The 19,561-nt window shown below is 42.1% G+C and overlaps 1 protein-coding gene across 3 annotated transcripts in view; it reads left to right on the plus strand.

Annotated features, from left to right (window-relative positions):
- The window catches only part of LOC131591630 (zinc finger SWIM domain-containing protein 6-like), a 352,285-nt gene extending 335,163 nt beyond the window's left edge, over positions 1-17,122 (plus strand). For all 3 annotated transcript variants that reach the window (XM_058862521.1, XM_058862523.1, XM_058862522.1), the window contains 2 exons: positions 13,236-13,317; positions 14,566-17,122. In XM_058862521.1, the coding sequence (XP_058718504.1) occupies positions 13,236-13,317; positions 14,566-15,428 (945 nt within the window). In that variant the 3' untranslated portion in view covers positions 15,429-17,122. The remainder of the gene's footprint in view (positions 1-13,235; positions 13,318-14,565) is intronic.
- Positions 17,123-19,561: the final 2,439 nt, after the last annotated feature.

The raw sequence follows: 19,561 nt of genomic DNA on the forward strand, positions 1-19,561 counted from the left end.
TGGGCACACAGTCCTCCCAAAACTGCTGCAGCCTGGGTCACTCTTCCACAGGGTGCAGTCCTCCAAGGACAGGTTGGTCCAGCTTGCAAGCAGGGGCCCCCTCTCTCCACCAGGTCTCCCACTGGATCACAGCCTCCTCCAGGCATCCATCCACTCCGGTGTGAGCACCTCCCCCACGGGCTGCAGGTGGATCTCTGTATCCCCTGTGGAGCCCCATGGGCTGCAGGGAGACAGCTGCTTCACCATGGTCTGCACCACGGCCTGCAGAGAAATCTTGGCTCTGGCACCTAGAGCACCTCCTCCCCCTCCTTCTTCACTGACCTTGTTGTTTCCATGTTGTTTCCCTCACATGTTCTCATCTCCTTCTCTTCTCTAGCTGGAATTCAAATTGCACTCTCACTTTGTTTTGATTTTCTTCTTAAATATGTTATCACAGAGGCATTACCATCATCTCTAATTGGCCCAGGCTTCGCCAGCAGCATGTCCATCTTCAGAGCCATCAGAGATTGGCTCTTCTGGACATGGTAGAAGCTTCTAGCAGCTTCGCACAGAAGCCACCTCCATGTGTCCCCTCCACCCCCTACCAAAAACCAGGCCTTGCAAAACCAACACAGCCTGCTGTTCAGGCCTTAGCATATCAAACATCTTCATAAACTACTTGGAAGCAGGACTCAAAGGGATACTAAGTTTGCCATGGATACTAACCTGGGAGGAATTGCTGACTCCCTCAGAGGCAGAGAGGCCCTGTAGAGAGACCTGGACAGATTAGAGGGCTAGGCAATCGCCAACCATATGGAGTTTAACAAAGACAAGTGCCAGATTCTGCACCTGGGACAGGGCAACCCTGGATATGTGAACAGACTGGGGAACTAGAGGCTGGAAAGCAGAGCTGCAGAAAGGGACACAATCAGAATCAAAGAACAGTTAGGGTTGGAAGGGACCTTCTGAGATTATCTAGTCTAATTCCCCTACCAAGCAGAGTCACCTAGAACAGGTTACAAAGAATGTATACAGATGAGTTTGGAATGTCTGCAGAGAAGGAGACCCCATGCCTTCCCTGGGCAGCCTGTTCCAATCCTCTGCCACCCTCAATGAAAAGATGTAGCACTATTGGGAACAGCGAGGCAGTATGACACAGACTCTCTTGTGAGTTGAACAGGAGAGCAAGGCTTATTACCTCAGATTTTCTTTTATAGACTGATACATGAAAGTCCAGAAAGGTAAAACTCTTATTGGTCAGTGAACTAACACATCACCATCATTGGTCAGTGGGGTACACCACCCCTCAACCTTCTCTTGCAAGAAAACAAGAAACTGACAAACAGCACCTGCAAGGCTGTCTTCTATCTCTGAGGATTGTTTTTATTCCTCCTTATGATTTCCCAGGCCGCTTTCTCAGGCGAGTCTGAGAAAGTTATGCGGCCTTGCTTTTCCACAGGCACTGTGCTCCCTGCTTGCTGCTCGCATTTAGCATCCATAAAAAGAAGTTCTTCTTCATGTTGAGGTGGAACATCTTATGTTTTAGTTTATGTGCATTGCTCCTTAACCGGCCACTGCGTACCACTGAAATGAGTCTGTCACCACCTGCTTGACACCCACCTTTGAGATGTTTGTATGTATTGATTACATCCCTTCTCAGTCTTCTCTTCTCTAGACCAAACAGGCCCAGCTTTTGCAGTGTCTCTAGTGTGCTCTGGCAGTCAGGAGGGCCAACCGTGACCTGGGGTGCATCAGGCACAGCATTGCCAGCTGGTCAAGGGAGGTGATTGTCCTGCTCTACTCTGTGCTGGTTCAGCCTCACATTGAGTGCTGTGTGCAGTTTTGGGTGCCACGATATAAGAAGGATGTAAAGCTATTAGAGAGAATCCAAAGGAAGACTACAAAAATGGTGAAGGGTCAAGAGGGGAAGTCATATGAGGAGTGTCTGAGGTTGCTTGGCTTGTTCAGCCTGGAGAAGAGGAGACTGAGGGGAGACCTCATGGCAATCTACAACTTCCTCATGAGGGAAAGAGGAAGGGCAGACACTGATCTCTGTGGTGACCCAGTGACAGGACCTGAAGGAATGGCATGAGGCTGTGTCAGGGGAGAGTTAGGTTGGATATTAGAAAAAAGTTCTTCACCCAGAAGGTGGTTGGGCATTGGAACAGGCTCCCCAGGGAAGTGGTCACAGCACCAAGCCTGTCAGAGTTCAAGAAACATTTGGACAACACTCTCAGGCACATGATGGGATTCTTGGGGTTGTCCTGTGCAGGGCCAGGAGTGGGACTCAGTGATTCTTGTGGGTGCCTTCCAACTCAGGATATTCTATGATTCTATATAGAAGTAGTCATTCATACCTTTTATTTTCTTTTTTCCTTTTTTTTTTTTAATTATTTTTTCCTCCTTCACCAATAGCAAAATTTAGTCCCTGTGTCAAGTAAAAAGGGGCGATTTCCTCAACCCTTAGTGTTTGATTTGTCTGTTAGCACCCCTGGAAAGTCAAGACCCTTGTGCTGGACCAGTCTGTCAGGGTCCCATTAGAGAAATACTTCAATGAACAGTCCTGCTTGATTGAATGACTTATTCAGGGACACACATGAACATAATAAGGGAGACTCCTCAGCAGGTCGTCCACTTTATTCAAGTATGTTACCTGTTGCTGGTGACTGCTAATGCCTGTGAAGGACTCACACTAGCAGTTTATGGAATAACACTTTATTAATATAAAATTGTGACTGGTTAAGAGTTGAGGAGTGTTTGATATGCAGATAGAAAAAGAACTTTATAACTCGCAGAGTAGTTATATGAGTAGGTATGAATTTATTCAGCGCTGAGGTGCATGGGGGATATCTCCTCCAAAAAACATGCACCCTTTTTGAAATTTGGCTTTCTCCTTTTATCCTTTACAAACTAGGGTTGCACAATACGCCTAATACATATTCATTTCCTAACCCCGCCTGTCCTCACTTCATATTACAATTAGCTCCACGCTCCTTTGCAGCTGCGCATTGGTCATTTCTGGTCAGTTCAGTGGTTGTCTGGGGGGTCTTTGGGATGAGGTCAGCAATTTTCTCCTTAGCTTAACTCTTCACCTTGTCTTTTCACGCATGCCTCTTTCAGTCCTTTGACCACCTTTTGGACTTTGATACGTTCTTTCCAGCTTAGGGGTCCAAGGATTCCCCTTATCCTCTGGTGCCTTTGTCTTTGCATCTTGTGGTGCCTTTGTCTTTGCATCCTGTTTGTGTTTCTAGCTCTTTATCTTATCTTGCAGTCTCACTTTTTCCCTGCTCTTGTGGAGCAGGGTATGGTTTTTGTCAACCCCCTTCTTTTAGTCAAGCATTTCTTTATGTTTAATTCCTAATTCTTAATTTCTCTGTTTCGTGTTGATGATAGTATCTGACTGCAAAAATGTATTCAAAGCAATAGAGACAAGGTCTAATCCTCAATAAAATATTCAGTGCATATAGCATATGGTTCTTAACCAATAGGTGTCCCAATGGGGGAGAAGACAGGTTCAGCCCATCGACTGATCCCAGTAGTTATGATGGAGTCTTCCTTAACTTTTCCCCCATTCTCGACTTACTTTGTAATTTCTCTTTCTTTGCCTCCTTTGGGCTCAATTCTCTGTGGATACAACTTTTGTCTAGTCTCTCAGCCTCCTTTGGGCTGAATTCTTCTGGGATCCTCCCTCGTGGGGAGTTCCACTTATCTCAGTCTTTATGATTGGAAGAAAACTCCCGAGCTCGTTAGAATCTTGTTTCTCGTATTTATTGAAGGATCCTTACAAAACTTAACAGGTCTCCCCATGCTGGTTACAAGGTTAATCTTTGCAATCTGGCACATTTCTTTCCTCTGATGGTACAAACAAGGCCTTGTGGCACACTTCATGTCTGATACACAAAATGGCCCCGAACTACGCAGTTCTTTTATCTTTATACCTATTTTTACCCAATTAACAATAGACACGTATATTATTTTTCTTAATGACCCAATGACCCATCACCTCTGTGATGCACTGCGGCATTTTCTATCCAATCACTTACTATTACCCAAAAACCTCTAGGAGAAGAACATGAAGAAGAAAGAAGGGACAAGGGACAACACCCTAAATCCTCCATATTGTCTCCTGTTCTCTAAACTATTTTTTTCACCCAGTGATTTAAGAAACTTTCTAATCTACACACCTACACTTTTAGCTTTTTTCATCTAACTTTAACATTTGTTTTCATGTATCACCATGAAAACATGCTCATGAATTTCATATTATATGAAATTCAGTGTTTCTTTGAATCTTAGAACTAAATATTAAAAACAAGGGCACACAGTCTGTATCTCAGACTCCAACATACTTTGATGCTATTTCATTATGTTTAGGTAGAGCTTGAGTGATTCTAGTCATGTATACCTTTGTTACTGATTGGTATAAAATTGTCTCGCTTCTGTCTTAAAGATATAATAAATAAAATCTAGACTGCATGCCTAGTGGGAGGTGGTTGTACCTTGGAGGGAGGTAACTTTAGAATGGAGGTGTGTGTTAATATCACAATTAGGCTATAAGGAACCAAGTTCATCCAAGAAGAATGATTTCACCACAGTTGCTGGCTCAGCAGCAAAACATCCCTCTCCCTTGGGTGACAGGTGCTGTGGGATTTATCAGCTGCAAAGTACCATTGAGTTCCCCTTCCTGCAAGGATCTCTACAGAGACTGGCCACAGTGTCTCCATTTTGCTCCACCCTCCATTCCATCCCCCTTAGCAGGTGCTATGGCTGCAGATTGTGAGTGTGGGGAATTGTCACGGAATAGGGTTCCAGCATGCCACCCACATTCCATCCAGGGAGCAGCAGCTGCATTTTACCTTATAATTTCTGTACCATTATAACTTCTGCTAGGATGTGAATATAACTTCTCACTTTCCTCTAATTTTAAACTCAGCCATCTTTCCACACTCTCTGTTTTCTCTTGGATTCAGTCTACTTGGAAGTGTTATGACATGTGTTACGATGCACTTCAAAAGGCAAGGATAACCCAGGTTCTTGTTAATAGATCCCTTGGGGTGGATTAGAGTGAAATGACACTGAATGGTTGGTGTTTGTAAATATATATATATATATATATATATATAGGATTTATTTTAGAACAATTTGGGTGCAATGGAAAGCAGGTCTGTAGTCATTTGGTTATTATCTATTGTAATATAGCAATATAAAAGCATAACACGTAAGGAAATATATTAAGGAAAAGAAAGAGAAAGAAAGGACACGAGTAGAAAGGTATAAAATCACCACCCATGAGTCCAGTGATGAGATCTGGTTGTTGCAATTGCAACATCTGTTGGTTGAAGTGATGGTTGCAGTCTCCATCCATCAGGGATGGGGAAAGCCCAAGAAACACAAGGTCTGATGGGATAATAGATGCTCAGGCTCAGCGGGGAGTTTCACACTTAATGTTGTAGTGCTGTGGATCACTGGAAACTTTGGGAGTCTTTGATGGTTTATGACACCTTCTAAGACATTACAGCTGCCTCTTAAGTCATCATAACTGAGTCAATTATGGGCCATCAGAAGGGACGAATACCTTCAGGCCTACCTGTGAATGTTCTATGTGAATGTCCCAGTGCTTCTCTGGAAGGAAATTTTCACACCTGTGCCACTTATGTAAGGACATTGGCATGATAAAAAACACTATTCTACCTGGCAGGATTTGCCTCTTATCAGCCTCTTCCCTTATCTTTTTCAATACCTCCCCCCCCCCATCCCTGCTTGTAGCCTGAGGTGGTAGGTGTGCACACCCTCTGCAACTAATTGGTTACTTTGCTTATCATCAGCAAAACATCCTGTTTATTGTTTGAGCCATTAACCATTAACAGTCCACTCTCTCACAGGGGAAAGCTGAAAATTCTTCTTGGACATTGTGGAAGAGTGTTAGCCTTCAATTTGTGTGTGCATTGATACAGGAAGTCCAGTGTACTGGTTTTGCACCGCCTGGTTTTGGTACTGGAAGGTGAGGGGGGCTACAGCGGTGGCTTTTGTGAGAAGCTGTTAGAAGCTTCTTTCATGTCCAGCAGAGCTGGTCCCTGGTCGCTCCAAAGATGGATGTGCCACTGGTCAAGGCTGGGCCAATTGGAAATGGTGGTAACACCTCTGTGATAACAGATTTAAGAAGAAAGAAAAGAAAAAAAAATTGTGGTGCAGTTGCAGTTTCAGCCAGAGAAGAGGGGGGTGAGAACATGTGAGAAGAACAACTCTGCAGACACCAAGGTCAGTGAAGAAGGAGGGGGAGATGCTCCAGGCACCTGAGCTGTGATTCCTCTGCAGCCCATGGTGAAGAACATGGTGAAGCAGGTTGTTCCCCTGCAGCCCATGGAGGCCCATGGGGATGCAGAGATCCACCCGCAACCCATGGAGGAGCTCCATGCCAGAGCAGGTAGATGCCTGAGAGGAGGCTGTGACCCCAAGAGAGGCCCATGGAGACAGGGAATAGCCTGTCCTTGAAGGGCTGCACCCCGTGGAAGAATGACCCACACTGTAGCAGTTTCAGGATGACTGTTGCCTGTGGGATGGACTCATGTTACAGCAGGTTCCAGAGAGCTGTTGCTTGTGAGATGGACTCACATCGGAGAAGTTTGAGAACTGTCTCCCATGGGAGGGACCCCACAGTGGAGCAGGGGAATGACTTCTCCCTGAGCAGTGGGAGAAGCCTCGGATGATGAACTGACCATAACCCTCAGTCCCTGTCTCCTTTCACTGCTGGGATAGGAGGCAGAGCTGGAATGAGGGAGGGGTGTGGGGAAGGTGTTGCAGTCCACAACTGCAGGATCATGTCCAGGGAAGCTACAGTTACTGGGAACCTGTCGCTCTATTGGGAATGGTGAGAAGAACGACACAGACTCTCTTGTGAGTTGAATGGGAGAGTTCTTCCAAGGTTTATTACCTCAGATATTCTTTTATAGACTGATATGTGAAAGTACAGAAAAGTAAAACTCTTATTGGTTAGTAAACTAACACATCACCATCATTGGTCAGTGGCATACACCACCCCTCAACCTTCTCTTGCAAGAAAATAAGAAACTGACAAACAGCACCTGCAAGGCTGTCTTCTATCTCTGAGGATTGTTTTAATTCTTCCTTATGATTTCCCAGGCCACTTTCTCAGGTGACACTGAGAAAATTATGCAGCCTGCTATTCCACAGGCACTGTGCTCCCTGCTTCTGCTCCTATTTAGCATCCATAAGGAACCAGCATGGAATACCAATGAGATGGGCTTCTGTTCATGAAACCATTTATTCAGCATGGGAACAAACTCAGATCCAGAGAGAGAAAGCTCTGAGCAAAGGCAGGGTGAGGGGTTTTGAGGGACAGAACCCTTGAGGGTCTCTACCTTTGAGGGTGGACTTTAGGGTTAGGGACCACTAGAAACACAATAAGGGAGGAACTCCAGGGGCTCAAACCCAATCAGTACTCCTGGACCGCTCCTCACAAAGGGTTCTGAGGTGGGGCAACTTCATCCAGGCCTCACATGGCCCATCCCCCAAAGCAGAAGGTCAAAATTCACACAAGCCAGGCATTTCAGCCCTGCCTCTCACTTTAACAATGCTTATCTAAAACTAAGTCTTTGCCTCCCTGAGGCACCTCACAACAGGAAGGTATTTTTAAGGTTTTATTTTACTTCTCATTACCCTGCTCTGATTTTGTTAGTGTAATAAATTCAATGCATATCTCTAAGTTGAGCCAGTTATGCCTGTGATTGTATTTGATGAGCAATCTCTCCTGGTCCTTATCTCAACCCATGAACCCTTTGTTAAATTTTCTTTCCCCTGTCCATCTGTGGAGGGGAGGGAGGGAGTGGCTTTGGTGGGTGCCTGGCATCTGGCCAACGTTAACCCATGACATCCCGGTTGGACCTTCTGGCTGACAGGACACACTGCTGACTTATTGTCGTGGTTTTAAAGCAGTAACTAAAAAATTACTTATTTCTTGCTGTGAGATATGGATTAGAACAAGAGCAAAACAGGCTTAAAACTTAAAAGGAATAAAGAAAGTTTATTAACAAAACTACAAGAATAAAAACACCAGAATAAACTTCCAGAATACTCTTTTATCCCCCCACTACCTGACTATTCCTTTGTACACGTGACAACATAGAGACAGTAAAACTTTAGAACTTTGGTGATTAAAACAGTCCTAATTCCTGCTAGAGTTTTTTCATCAGCCTTTGTAGAGAAACAGAAGTCTTCTTCTGCTAATCTATGGAGTTTCTCATGAGAAAACTATTTCTGTTATAGCTTTCTATTTATCTGATGCCAGCTGCCCAGAAATCCTGTCATCAGATTTCACTCCTCCCATTTCACATCACTCTGAGGTGTGTATGGGCCATGAGTCTAGGGATGTCATTTTAAGGATGAGTTATTCAAAGGCAAAAGTCTTCTTCATCTGTCTCTGTGAGCTTTGCCAGAAAACAGTTTTCTCATTGCCCTCAAGGCCTCAAATCTTCGCTTCACTCTGTTCCAGCACTTCACTGTATCACAATTATTCTCTTTTTCTCAAAATCCACACTTTGAACACTCCATTCCTCCCAATATACTCTGTCATGAATTAAAGGAGTCTTTTCAAATTACTATTGTCCATCTCTATAGCTTTAACAGAAAAATATTTCAGTTTATAAAGCATCTCCTTATTCTCTCCCCATCTAAAACTTAACTCTTTTCCTCACTGTCTTTGGTGGTTTTATGATGTCTTCTTCATGTTGATTGTCTCTCTCTGTCTCTCTGGGAAAAAGGAGTAATCTGTACGTTTTATCCAGGTAGTAAAAGAATTAAAGCCTTAGAAAAGCTGCAAGAGTTCATGGTGTCAGGTTTCAGTCCAGCAGCAGAAACTGAAAACTAAGCCAGGCTGGCCAGCTCTGCTTCTCCGCCCCCCCCTTCTGCGGCCTTGTCCGGCCTGGAGGGCGGGGGAGGAGGCCAAGACAGAGCCTTGTTACTTTTCCAGAAGCCGGAAACACAAAGAGGACAAGAGAGCTTTGACTGTACATCTCAAGGGGGTGTTCACAAGTTGACTTCACTTTTTAATGGTCAAAACTGCTGTCAGTTCTTAGAAATGACTGATAATTGGTCAGGAGGAAAGACTCCCATCAGCCACCAGCAGCTTCAACTTCCTTAGCTCTCAAAACCGCCTTAAAAGTAAAGCCACCCCATGAGACTCATTCAACTTGCCATCAACCAGAAACCCTAGGTCCCTTTCCACAGTGCTGGTCTCCAGCCTCTTGTTCCCCAGTTTATTCATATATCCAGGGTTGCCTCGTCTTGATGCCTTGAGAATAGCCTCAAATCATGAAGTTTCATCCTCCTTGCTTGCTTTCTTGCCTTTCCTCCTCTTCTTACATTGTTTATACTTTGGGCCTGAAGTTTGAAAAGATTGTCCTTGAGTCCCCAGCTGGAATAGGATTGTTTTTTCTTCACCACCCTGTGAAAAGATCCTAGTAACCCTTAATATAAAGCTGCACACCAAAGCAGACCTGAAAAACTTAAGGCATCAGTTTCAGGTGCAGAATCTGGCAGTTGTCTTTTTTAAACTTCATACAGTTGGTGATTGCCCAGGCAATGAGTACAAGTGATATAAAATATAGGCATAGCAATAAGAGCTTATAGTACTTTTTCTATGATTCTGCTGGCTTTATGAAAGAACTTTGCAGGTAGTCCTTGTCCAGAGAGATAAATCATTGGATCCTGCCCCTCAGGTTTGTCAACTGCACCATTCATCTTGGTGTCATCTGTAAATTTGCTCAGGGTGCATTTGATCCCATCGTCTATATCTTTATAGAAGATTTTAATTAACACTGGTCCCAATACAGATCCCTGGAGGGACACCAGTTGTCACTGATGTCCATTGGGACTCTGATCTGTTAACAGACCACTACCTTCTAGATGTGACTGTCCAATCACTTTTTTATCCATCAAACTGTCCACCCATCAAATCCATCTCTCTCCAATTTAGAAAGATGTTGTGGGGGACTGTGTCAAAGGCTGTACAGAAGTCCAGATAAATTACATCTGCAGCCCTTCCCTTGTCCACTGAAGTAGACACTCCATCATTGAAGGCCACTGGGTTGGTCAGGCAGGACTTGTCCTTGGTGAAGCTGTGCTGGCTGTCCTGAATCATCTCTCTGTCCTACATGTGCCATAGCACAGCTTCTAGGAGGATCTTTTCCATGATCTTCCCAGGCACAGAGGTGAGGCTGACAGGGCAGTAGTTCCCAAGGTCCTCCTTTCTACCCTTTTTAAAGATGGGTGTAATATTTCCCTTTTTCCAGTCACCTGGGACTTCACCTGACTATCATGACTTTTCAAATATCATGGAGAGTAGCTTGGCAACTGCATCAGCCAATTTTCTCTAGACTCTGGGATGCATCTCATTGGGTCCCATGTACTTTTGCACATTCAGGTTCCTCAGGTGGTCACAAACCTGATCTTTACTTACAGTGGGAGGGACTTTGCTCTCCCAGTACCTTTCCTGATGTCTATTCACTTGAGAGGCATTGAAGACTGAAGCAAAAACGATTTTGAGTACCTCAGCCTCCTCATCATCTGTTGTTACCAGTTTTCCAGCACTGTTTATCGAGGGGAGTATACTTCCTTTGACCTTCCTTTTCTGGTTCACAGACCTGTAGAAGCCCTTCCTGTTATTCTTTGCATCCCTTGCCAGGTTCAGTTCCAGTTTTACCTTTTCCTTCCTCGTCCCATCCTTACACAACTGAACTTCATCCCTATACTCTTCCCAGGATAACTGTCCTTGTTTCCACTGCCTGTGCATTTGCTTCTTTCCCTTTACTTTGACCAGCAGGTCCCTACTCAGACATACCAGTCTCCTGTCTTCTTTGCCTGATTTCTTGATCCTGTGGATTGTGGATTCCATAAAGCTCTTGTGCTTTATGGAAGACTTCCTTAAAGATCTGCCAGTTCTGTTCCATTCCCTTGTCCCTGAGAGCAGTCTTCCAGGGGATCCCACTATCTCCCTTAAGAGCTGGAAGTTTGCTTTCCTAAAGTTCAGAGGGCCTAACTTTACTCCTTACCTGACCCATATCCCTCAGGACTGCAAACTCCACCAATGTGTGATCACTGCAGCCCAGGCTGCCTCCAATCTTGACGTCTCTGATTAACTCACTTGCGTTGGTGACCAACAGATCCAGTAACACATCTCCTCTGGTAGGGCTATCTATTACCTCGCTCAAGAAGTTGTCCTTGCATTCCAGGAGTCTCCTGTATTGCCTACAACTTGCCATGCTACTTTCCCAGCAGGTGTTGGGGTGGTTGAAGTCCCCCAGCAGGATGAGAGCTTTCAAGTGCAATGTCTCCTGTAGCTGGAGCAAGAAGGCTTTATCAATAGGTTCCCCTTGATCAGGTGGCCTGAAGTCAACACCAACCACAAGGTTCCCTTTGTTGCCTTGATCTCTGGTCCTTACCCACAGGCTTTTGACCTGCTCATGGCTGTTCTTCAGAGACAGCTCTTCACTGTTGGTGGTGACATCAAATGCAAAGAGAAATCTAAATGTAAGAAATAATATAAAAAATCAAAATGTCAATATCAAGATGGCAGCAATGAGACAACACACTAATGCAGTGTTATAGCATTGAGCTCTGCTCTAGGTGTTGTTTTTCTCTTCTTTTTTGTCTCTTTCCCATGCAAGCTCCCTTTTATTTTAATGTTTTTACAGATAAACAACTGCCTTCTGATTGGTCCTCAGGGCCTCTGCTAATTCTGTAACAAACAAAACTTGTCTCAAGCATTCCATGCATGTGATTGTTTTCAATCACAGTAAGTTACACACTCATATGGTGATCTTCCACCGAGGTGACTTTCACAGCATGCTCAGCAAACACACAAATTAGCAGAGCCTTTAGGGTTAATATTCTGTTGTTCTAATCTTGGTTAGGATGCCAGGTGTCTGGCACTTTTCCCACACTTCACAATACACCTCTTGATGCAAAGAGCAACCCCTGTCTCTTCTTCCTCCCCGTCTTTTCTGAACAGCCTGTAGCCATTGATAGTCACACTCCAGACATGGGATTTATCTCACTGAGTTTCAGTAATGGCAACAAGGTAATAACTTTCTAGCAGCACGGTGGCTTGCAACTCCTGTTTGTTGCCCATGCTGCATGCATTGGTGTAAAGGCACCTCAGCTGGGCTGTTTGCCATGTATCCTTCCTAGAAGAACATCCCTTAATTCCTTTGAAATATTTCCCTGGTGTTTCCCTGTTGGCTTTTGTTACTTCAGGAGTCCCTGGCTCATCTCCATAAGACTGCAACTGTGCTCCAGTGTGGCCAGCACATTTCAGAGTCACCGCCAGAGGACCCTCACTTGCACTCCATCCCTCTAACCTTGCCCTTTCATCCCACAGCTTCGCAGGTACAAGCCTGATGTAGTCCCCCTTCCCCCTCACATCTAGTTTAAAGCCCTGCCAATGAGTCCCACTAGTTCCTGAGCAAAGACTCTCCTCCTTCGCTGAGAAAGGTGAGTTCTGTCTGATGCCAGCGTTCCCAGTGCTGCATAGGCCATTCCATTGTCAAAAACTCCCAAATTATGGTGGTGACAACCAGCTGTGCAGCCACATATTAATAGACTGGACCTGTCTGTTTCTTCCAGTGTTGCTGCTTTCAACTGGAAATATAGAGGAGACTATAACTTGTGCTCCAGAATACTGGGATATATCCAGAAGTGTATATATATGTATCTTTGCAGCATAAGCAGCCAATCAAATCACAGTACACTCTGACTCCTATTTGCATTGTTGAAGTCAATGACCAAAAAATGCAGATGGGGGAAAAATCTGATTGGTTAGATTGGCCAACAGGAGTTGGCATATTTCCACTTTAAAGATTTATATACATAGATGGAAGAGACAGGATAATTTAATTTGAATAATTGAATAATTGGGCTTTGTTGTTGGTTGGGGATAGGAAGGCTTTTTTGTGGGGTGGTGGGGGTTTTGTTTGCTTTTTTCTTCTCCCCAAATAAAACAGTTTCTCCTCTAGCCTAGAAGGACCTGCAGTTGGAATTACTCTCTGCATGCTCTTCTAAGATAGCTGGGTAGTATTTATCAAGTTTTTTGACATATCAGATAAAAAGAGGTAACAGAATGGAGAAGGCAAGAGGCTGACATTTTGAACCTCAGTGTCTTTGAGTAAATTAAATCCCTGATTGTTGGTATATTGTCTTTGTTTTACAATAGGATTAATTTGTACTTTGTGTTGTTTTAATAGGTAATGCGGATGACACTGTCAACATTGAATTGGCGACGACGGGAAATGGTGAGGTGGTTGGTAACATGTGCAACAGAAATAGGTATGTTCTGAGATGCTTCTCAAGGGCTCCTGCCTTTTTGTCAGCTAATCTTAGAGGGCTTGATCTTGTTTGTCAGCACTCAGGCTCTGCAAATATCTCCCACCTTCTGCTCCTCTTTAAAATCCCTTTTTTAGAAGACAATAATTATGTCCATGATGAGTGGGTTTTTTTAGCATGTAATAGAATAGGCAAAGGCCAAGTGAGACAATACTTGATTAATGCAGTGTAACTTCTTTCCCCTTCAAGGTAGGGACGTCCATAACCCAGATTTCCCCTTCTTCCCTCCATGTTGGGTTTGAGGCTGCAGCAGAGAAAAGGGTAGTGGTTATGGGATGTTACTCTATGCTACAACTTTGCTTGCTCTGAAGGGTGAGGCTCCAAAAGACTGGTGAGAGCACTGTCTTGTCAGCTGTGGGGAAGATGAACCAGAAAACAGGTGAATGAAATGCTAAGGTTGTGTCCCACTGTGTGGCAGACAAGATCTCAGGAAAGGGTTCTCATTGTTTGTTTTCTTGGTTTCATATTTTAAAGCCCCTTTATAAATACAAGCTTGGAGTGTAATGCTTCTTTATTACGTGGCTATGGCATTGTGCAGACCTCTCGTCTGCACTGGAAAGCAAACCAAACACTAACACAACCCAAGCCTTTCTACGATATTGCTCAGAGTATTTCCTTAATAAAAATCTTTATGTTCAAGTGCATATCAATTCGATTCAAGATGTATCTGAAAAGCCTGTTGAGAGAGGGTATAGATTAGGATTTTTTATTTTATTTCTTTTAAAGTTGTGCTTAGTATTAAATGTCATGGTGTTATATTAAATTAGACATTTGGCATGCTTTAATATTCTTTTGTGCATGCGCTGTACTGTGAGATGCACGTAAAGAAGTTAAAATTGCCTTTTAAGTGTTTGGTGTGAGGGCTGCTTTTGAGTGATATAAGACCAAATCATCCAGAACTTGTTATCCAAATTGTCTTAGGTAACAAGTAAAACAGCTCAGTTGTCTCACTGGGATATAGAAGCTTATCTTGCAGGCTTTTTTGTTATCTGCATTTCAGTGATTGCTACAGTGTACACAGTTAGCCTTTGTTTTAATATCCTTTTGCAGATGTTATCTGGTTTAGCTTTTCTTGCTGAAACTGGTCTCCAGTGTACTGGCAACCTCAGAACTTTGAATATAATCTTTTGCTGAATATCTATATCTGCTAGGTTTTGTCAGTTGTACCTAATCCTTTCTTTCTCTCCCCAGGTGTTTATGCATTGGATAGTATAATGCAAAACTGGTTTACACTTTTCACTCCAACAGAAGCCACTAGTATTGTTGCTACAACAGTGATGTCCAACAGCACCATTGTCCATCTGCATCTGGACTGCCATCAGCAGGAGAAATTGGCCAGCAGTGCTAGAACACTTGCTCTACAGTGTGCCATGAAGGATCCTCAAAACTGTGCCCTCTCTGCGCTGACTCTGTGTGAAAAGGATCACATAGCTTTTGAGACTGCTTACCAAATTGTACTAGATGCTGCTACAACCAGCATGAGCTACTCACAGCTTTTTACTATAGCACGATACATGGAGCACCGTGGTTACCCTATGCGGGCCTATAAGCTGGCCACTTTGGCCATAACACATCTCAACCTGAGTTACAATCAGGACACACACCCTGCCATTAATGATGTTCTCTGGGCATGTGCGCTCAGCCACTCTCTTGGGAAAAATGAGCTAGCAGCTGTAATACCTCTGGTGGTCAAAAGTGTCAAGTGTGCAACAGTACTGTCAGATATTTTGCGCAGGTGTACTTTGACCACTCCTGGTATGGTGGGACTCCATGGAAGGAGGAATTCTGGTAAGCTCATGTCACTGGACAAAACCCCTTTAAGACAACTCTTGGATGCCACGATTGGAGCTTACATTAATACAACTCATTCACGTCTCACTCATATCAGCCCACGACACTATAGTGAGTTTATAGAGTTCCTCAGCAAGGCCCGAGAGACCTTCTTAATGGCTCACGATGGACACATACAGTTTACACAGTTTATTGATAACCTAAAACAAATCTACAAAGGCAAAAAGAAACTGATGATGTTGGTTCGTGAGCGGTTTGGTTGATGAAAATGAGTGAAGGGAGGAGGTGGTTTGTTTTTACTTGAGCCTGCCTTTGTATGCTTTTGAACTTAAAGAAACAAAGCCACACTGGTATTATATGTGTATAGTTATACTGAGTTTGAAAACTAAACTGTCATGTTGTGAAAGTTTGTGTGTTTAAATCTTTTTTCCTTTTTTCTGTTTTGTGTGAGAGAGAGGTTAAAAAAAAAGGTTTGTTTTACACTGAGTATATGTTGTCAAGTGGCAAAAGCCCACATCACTCTCCTGTTCTTTCTGTATATGTTCACAGCCTCAAAAACAAAACATATTGCAATGGCTTTAAAAAATCAAACAAAACACCTCCATCCTGTGATAAGTACCTCGAATGGATTCAGCTTTACTCCTTTGTAACTCATCGTTATATTTCAACATATTTAAACAAACCAACAAATGAAATACTAGTAGCTAAAAGGCTGACCATGTGGCTTTGCAGTGCTGTTCATCCAGAAGCATGGCACACAATGCTTGTGCATGTGGAAACTTAGCGACTGTCAACATACATTCTCAGGGATTTATCAAAATAAATTTTTTAAAGTATGAGAGCATTTATTGTACTGTATATATATTATAGTATATGTCTGAATATTGAAAAAATCTAACATTAATTTATAAAAAAATCAAATTTATGTAATGCAAAATACTTGAAGCTGCAGTAGCTTGGTTTTAAAGAAAAACTATCTGAAGGACTAAAGTGCGCCTTGTTTCAGGGTTGGCTCAGGTAGTGAACTATATGCTGGGCATCTATTCGGAGCCATCTTTTGGATTGCATCATGGTTGGAATGATACCTACTGGGGAAGTTTTAAATATATATATATATATATATGTATGTATGTATGTATGTATACACACATAAACACATGCTTGTAACAGGCACTATAGTAAAGAGGGGCAACAAAAAATACACAGCCAGAGAAGCAAGCCTTAGCATTAAGAATTACAGTGTGCTGGAATTGGGGTTTGTGCCTCCTAGCCTAGGAAACTTAAAGAAATATTATTTTTGACACAAAGTGCAAAATGATTGATGTGATACATTATGCCTTTGCAGTGAGCTAATACTAAGCTAACCTTTGTGCACAAATATGCATATATATATATATATATATATATTCTGCATAAGTATTTCGACTTTGTGCAGGACAAAAAGTTGTGTAGGTATGACTGTTCTACTTTTCTGTTCATTTTTCTAATATATTTTATTTTCTCTAGAATTACTCAAACAAAAGCAGCCTTCTATCTTGCCTTGTCTTAATGCTTTAAATTAACCAAACTGGAGATCTAACTACCAAACCATTCATTATATTATTAAATACCAACTTTGATTACAGTATCGTGTCTTTGCTTTAGCTGATGGTTCTGTATCCTTGTGCTTTTTAAAACAGTTTTTGTTTTGGTGCAAAAGTTGTCCAGTGTCTCTTGTTCCCTTCATTAGAGAACATGCTAGAGGTATGTTTGTAGGTATTTTTGTTTAGAAAAACTATTTCATGCTTTCCATTTTATTTATTATAATAGGTAAAAAGGTTGTACTTCATTACCCATGTAAACATGCTCATGAAGTTGAAATTAAGATTTGATACAATGATATCAATTTATTTATGTAACTAAATCACTGTTTTATAAACTTGTTACTGATAACAAATTTCTTTTTGTTTTGATTAAAATTAGTTTTCTGAAAGTTGATTCTGCCTCCTTTATGGTGTCTGTTGCTGGAGTTAAATTATATATAGATAGCTCATAGATCTTAAAAGCCCAGCTTGCAACTTGGGTGCATTATGGCAATAAGCAATATGACCAAGAAAGAAATGTTTTGTTCCTCAAAAAACTACTGAGGAACAGTAGTGTTCACAATTAAAACAGCTCCTTTGCTCATGGAGAAAGACTTGGTGTGTCAGAGGGACCAAATTCTGCCTGCAATTGGAGATGTGTGGTCTATACAACAAACCATAGGCCTTGACATATTGCCCTGGTAGGATGGAAGAGTGTGTTGGGAGCATGTTTCCACCCAGTGGTTTATTTGGGTGACCATGAAAGTTGAGATGTGCTGCAGATATATACAAGGACAGTTCTTGCTGTTCTTTGGATTTTATAAAGCATTTTGTGTATTCTGAACTGTGAAACTCACTCCACCCAGCTTGGAGTTTTTGCTCACCAACTAACAGACAACATTTCTGCATTTTTGGAGTCTTTTCTCTGTAAGATATAAGTTTTTCAGCCCTAAGTGAATCATGCAATACAGAATGGTTGAAAATTTAAGAGGATTGTTCTGCTTTACCAAGATCTTTATCATCTTATGTATGTTATGTCATATTTGACTACATGATCTAAACACCTTCACTTTCTTTTTTTTCGTATCTTCAGCTGAAAACAGAATTAGCATGCAGCAAGCAACTATCAGAGATGCCAATGTACCCATGAATTCTGACAGAGACTTGTGTCACTGGAAGATTGCTGGGGTGACACTGGTGGTTCAGTTTTTTTCCCCAGGACTGAGATTGACGAGAGAGAACCTGTTTTCATGTTCAGGCTCAGTTGTTTATTTTTCCTTATCTATCTTACATATTTACAGACTGTGAGGAGCTATGTACAGTAGGCTAACAAGCTACAAAATGGCTGGAGAAGTATTTCTTCAAGGTCTTTTAAGTGTCAACGTGCCCAATAATGAAATGCAAAGTAACTTATTTTCACTTATAGCCCAATAACTAGACACCTGTGTCCCACAATGAGGATTCTTTCATCCAGTCCCCTAATATTACCCAAAAACCCTAGAAGAAGAAGAAGATGAAGAAGAAGGAAAATGAGAAAAGGACAACACTCTAGATCGTCTATGTTCTCTCTTATTCACTAATATAGCTTAAACCCTAAACTCTAACTTTCTCACACAGTTACTTAATATAATTCTATCTAACTTACAGACTCACATTCTCAGTTTCTTCACTTAGTTTTAGGAGCTTTCTCCATGGTTTCAGGTTAAACAGTGTTCTCTTGAGTGTCAGAGCCTGTCAGCACAGATACAGGAATATTCTCTGTGCCTCTGACTCCAACAAAAGATTAATGAGGAAAAGACCTGAATCTTTGTACAACTTTTCATGTAAATATTTGTGTCTTTACTAAGCCTTGCTAACAGCTGAGTTGACCTGGTAGTACTAACATTCTGTAGCTTCTCTAACTTCTATGACTTCCAAGTATTGAATTTGCATTACATGTTTGCTTCATTACTTTGTCTTAGAATAATTTTCTGCTTCAGACCATAAGGAATGAGAAGGATGCTCCATTCTGTAAAAGGATTTGTGTGGGTGTTGGGACTTTTTTTGCCTCTTACAAATAATTCAGTATTATAGATATTGTGGATTATATAGATTGCAAAACTGAAGCCTATTTGAAGACAAAGGCTTTACAATGAAATGTGATCATGATGGTTGCCACCTGCTTTTGACAAGCACAATGTCTTATCCTTCTTTCAGAACTGATCAAAATTTATTAGACTTGTTTTCACGAATGATTGAAATCTCGTTATATCCTCAGTGGTGCTTCACAGTGCAGTTCACACCATGTTAAAAATTCTCATGGACCAACAAATGATTGTCCTGTGTCTCTAACAAGCATGTCTAGACATGTACTACTCTTGTTTTGTGGAGATAGGAAGAGCCCAGGAAACACATTTCATGAAAAAAGGTCTAGGGGCTCTTTTAGCAAAAACTGATCAAATATTTCTAAAACTGCAGATTTGAATTAATGTTGAAGCATAAGGAAGCCTAGTCAAAATATGTCTCAAATACCTTATCTTCCTTTCAGAGCCCTATATTTGAGATATGCAGCTGAACACCTCTGCTATCATTGCAAAATGTTGTAGTGCTGTTCAACATTCCTTTAAATGAAAACTTTTTCAAAATTCAAGATTGCTGTTCAGTAGTGAAGAGAACTGAGCATGATTCTTCCACATCATATGCTGCTATTGAATCTTCATTCTTTTGGTGAGCTGAGTGAAATCCTGAAAGATATTATATTACTTCTGTATTATGAGACTGACCAAGAAACTGACTTGTACTCATAGGTCCATTTTCATATTCCTTTATATTCCATTGATTCTTCCAGAACAGAA

Source organism: Poecile atricapillus, chromosome W, assembly GCF_030490865.1.
Source record: "Poecile atricapillus isolate bPoeAtr1 chromosome W, bPoeAtr1.hap1, whole genome shotgun sequence".
Classification (NCBI taxonomy): domain Eukaryota; kingdom Metazoa; phylum Chordata; class Aves; order Passeriformes; family Paridae; genus Poecile; species Poecile atricapillus.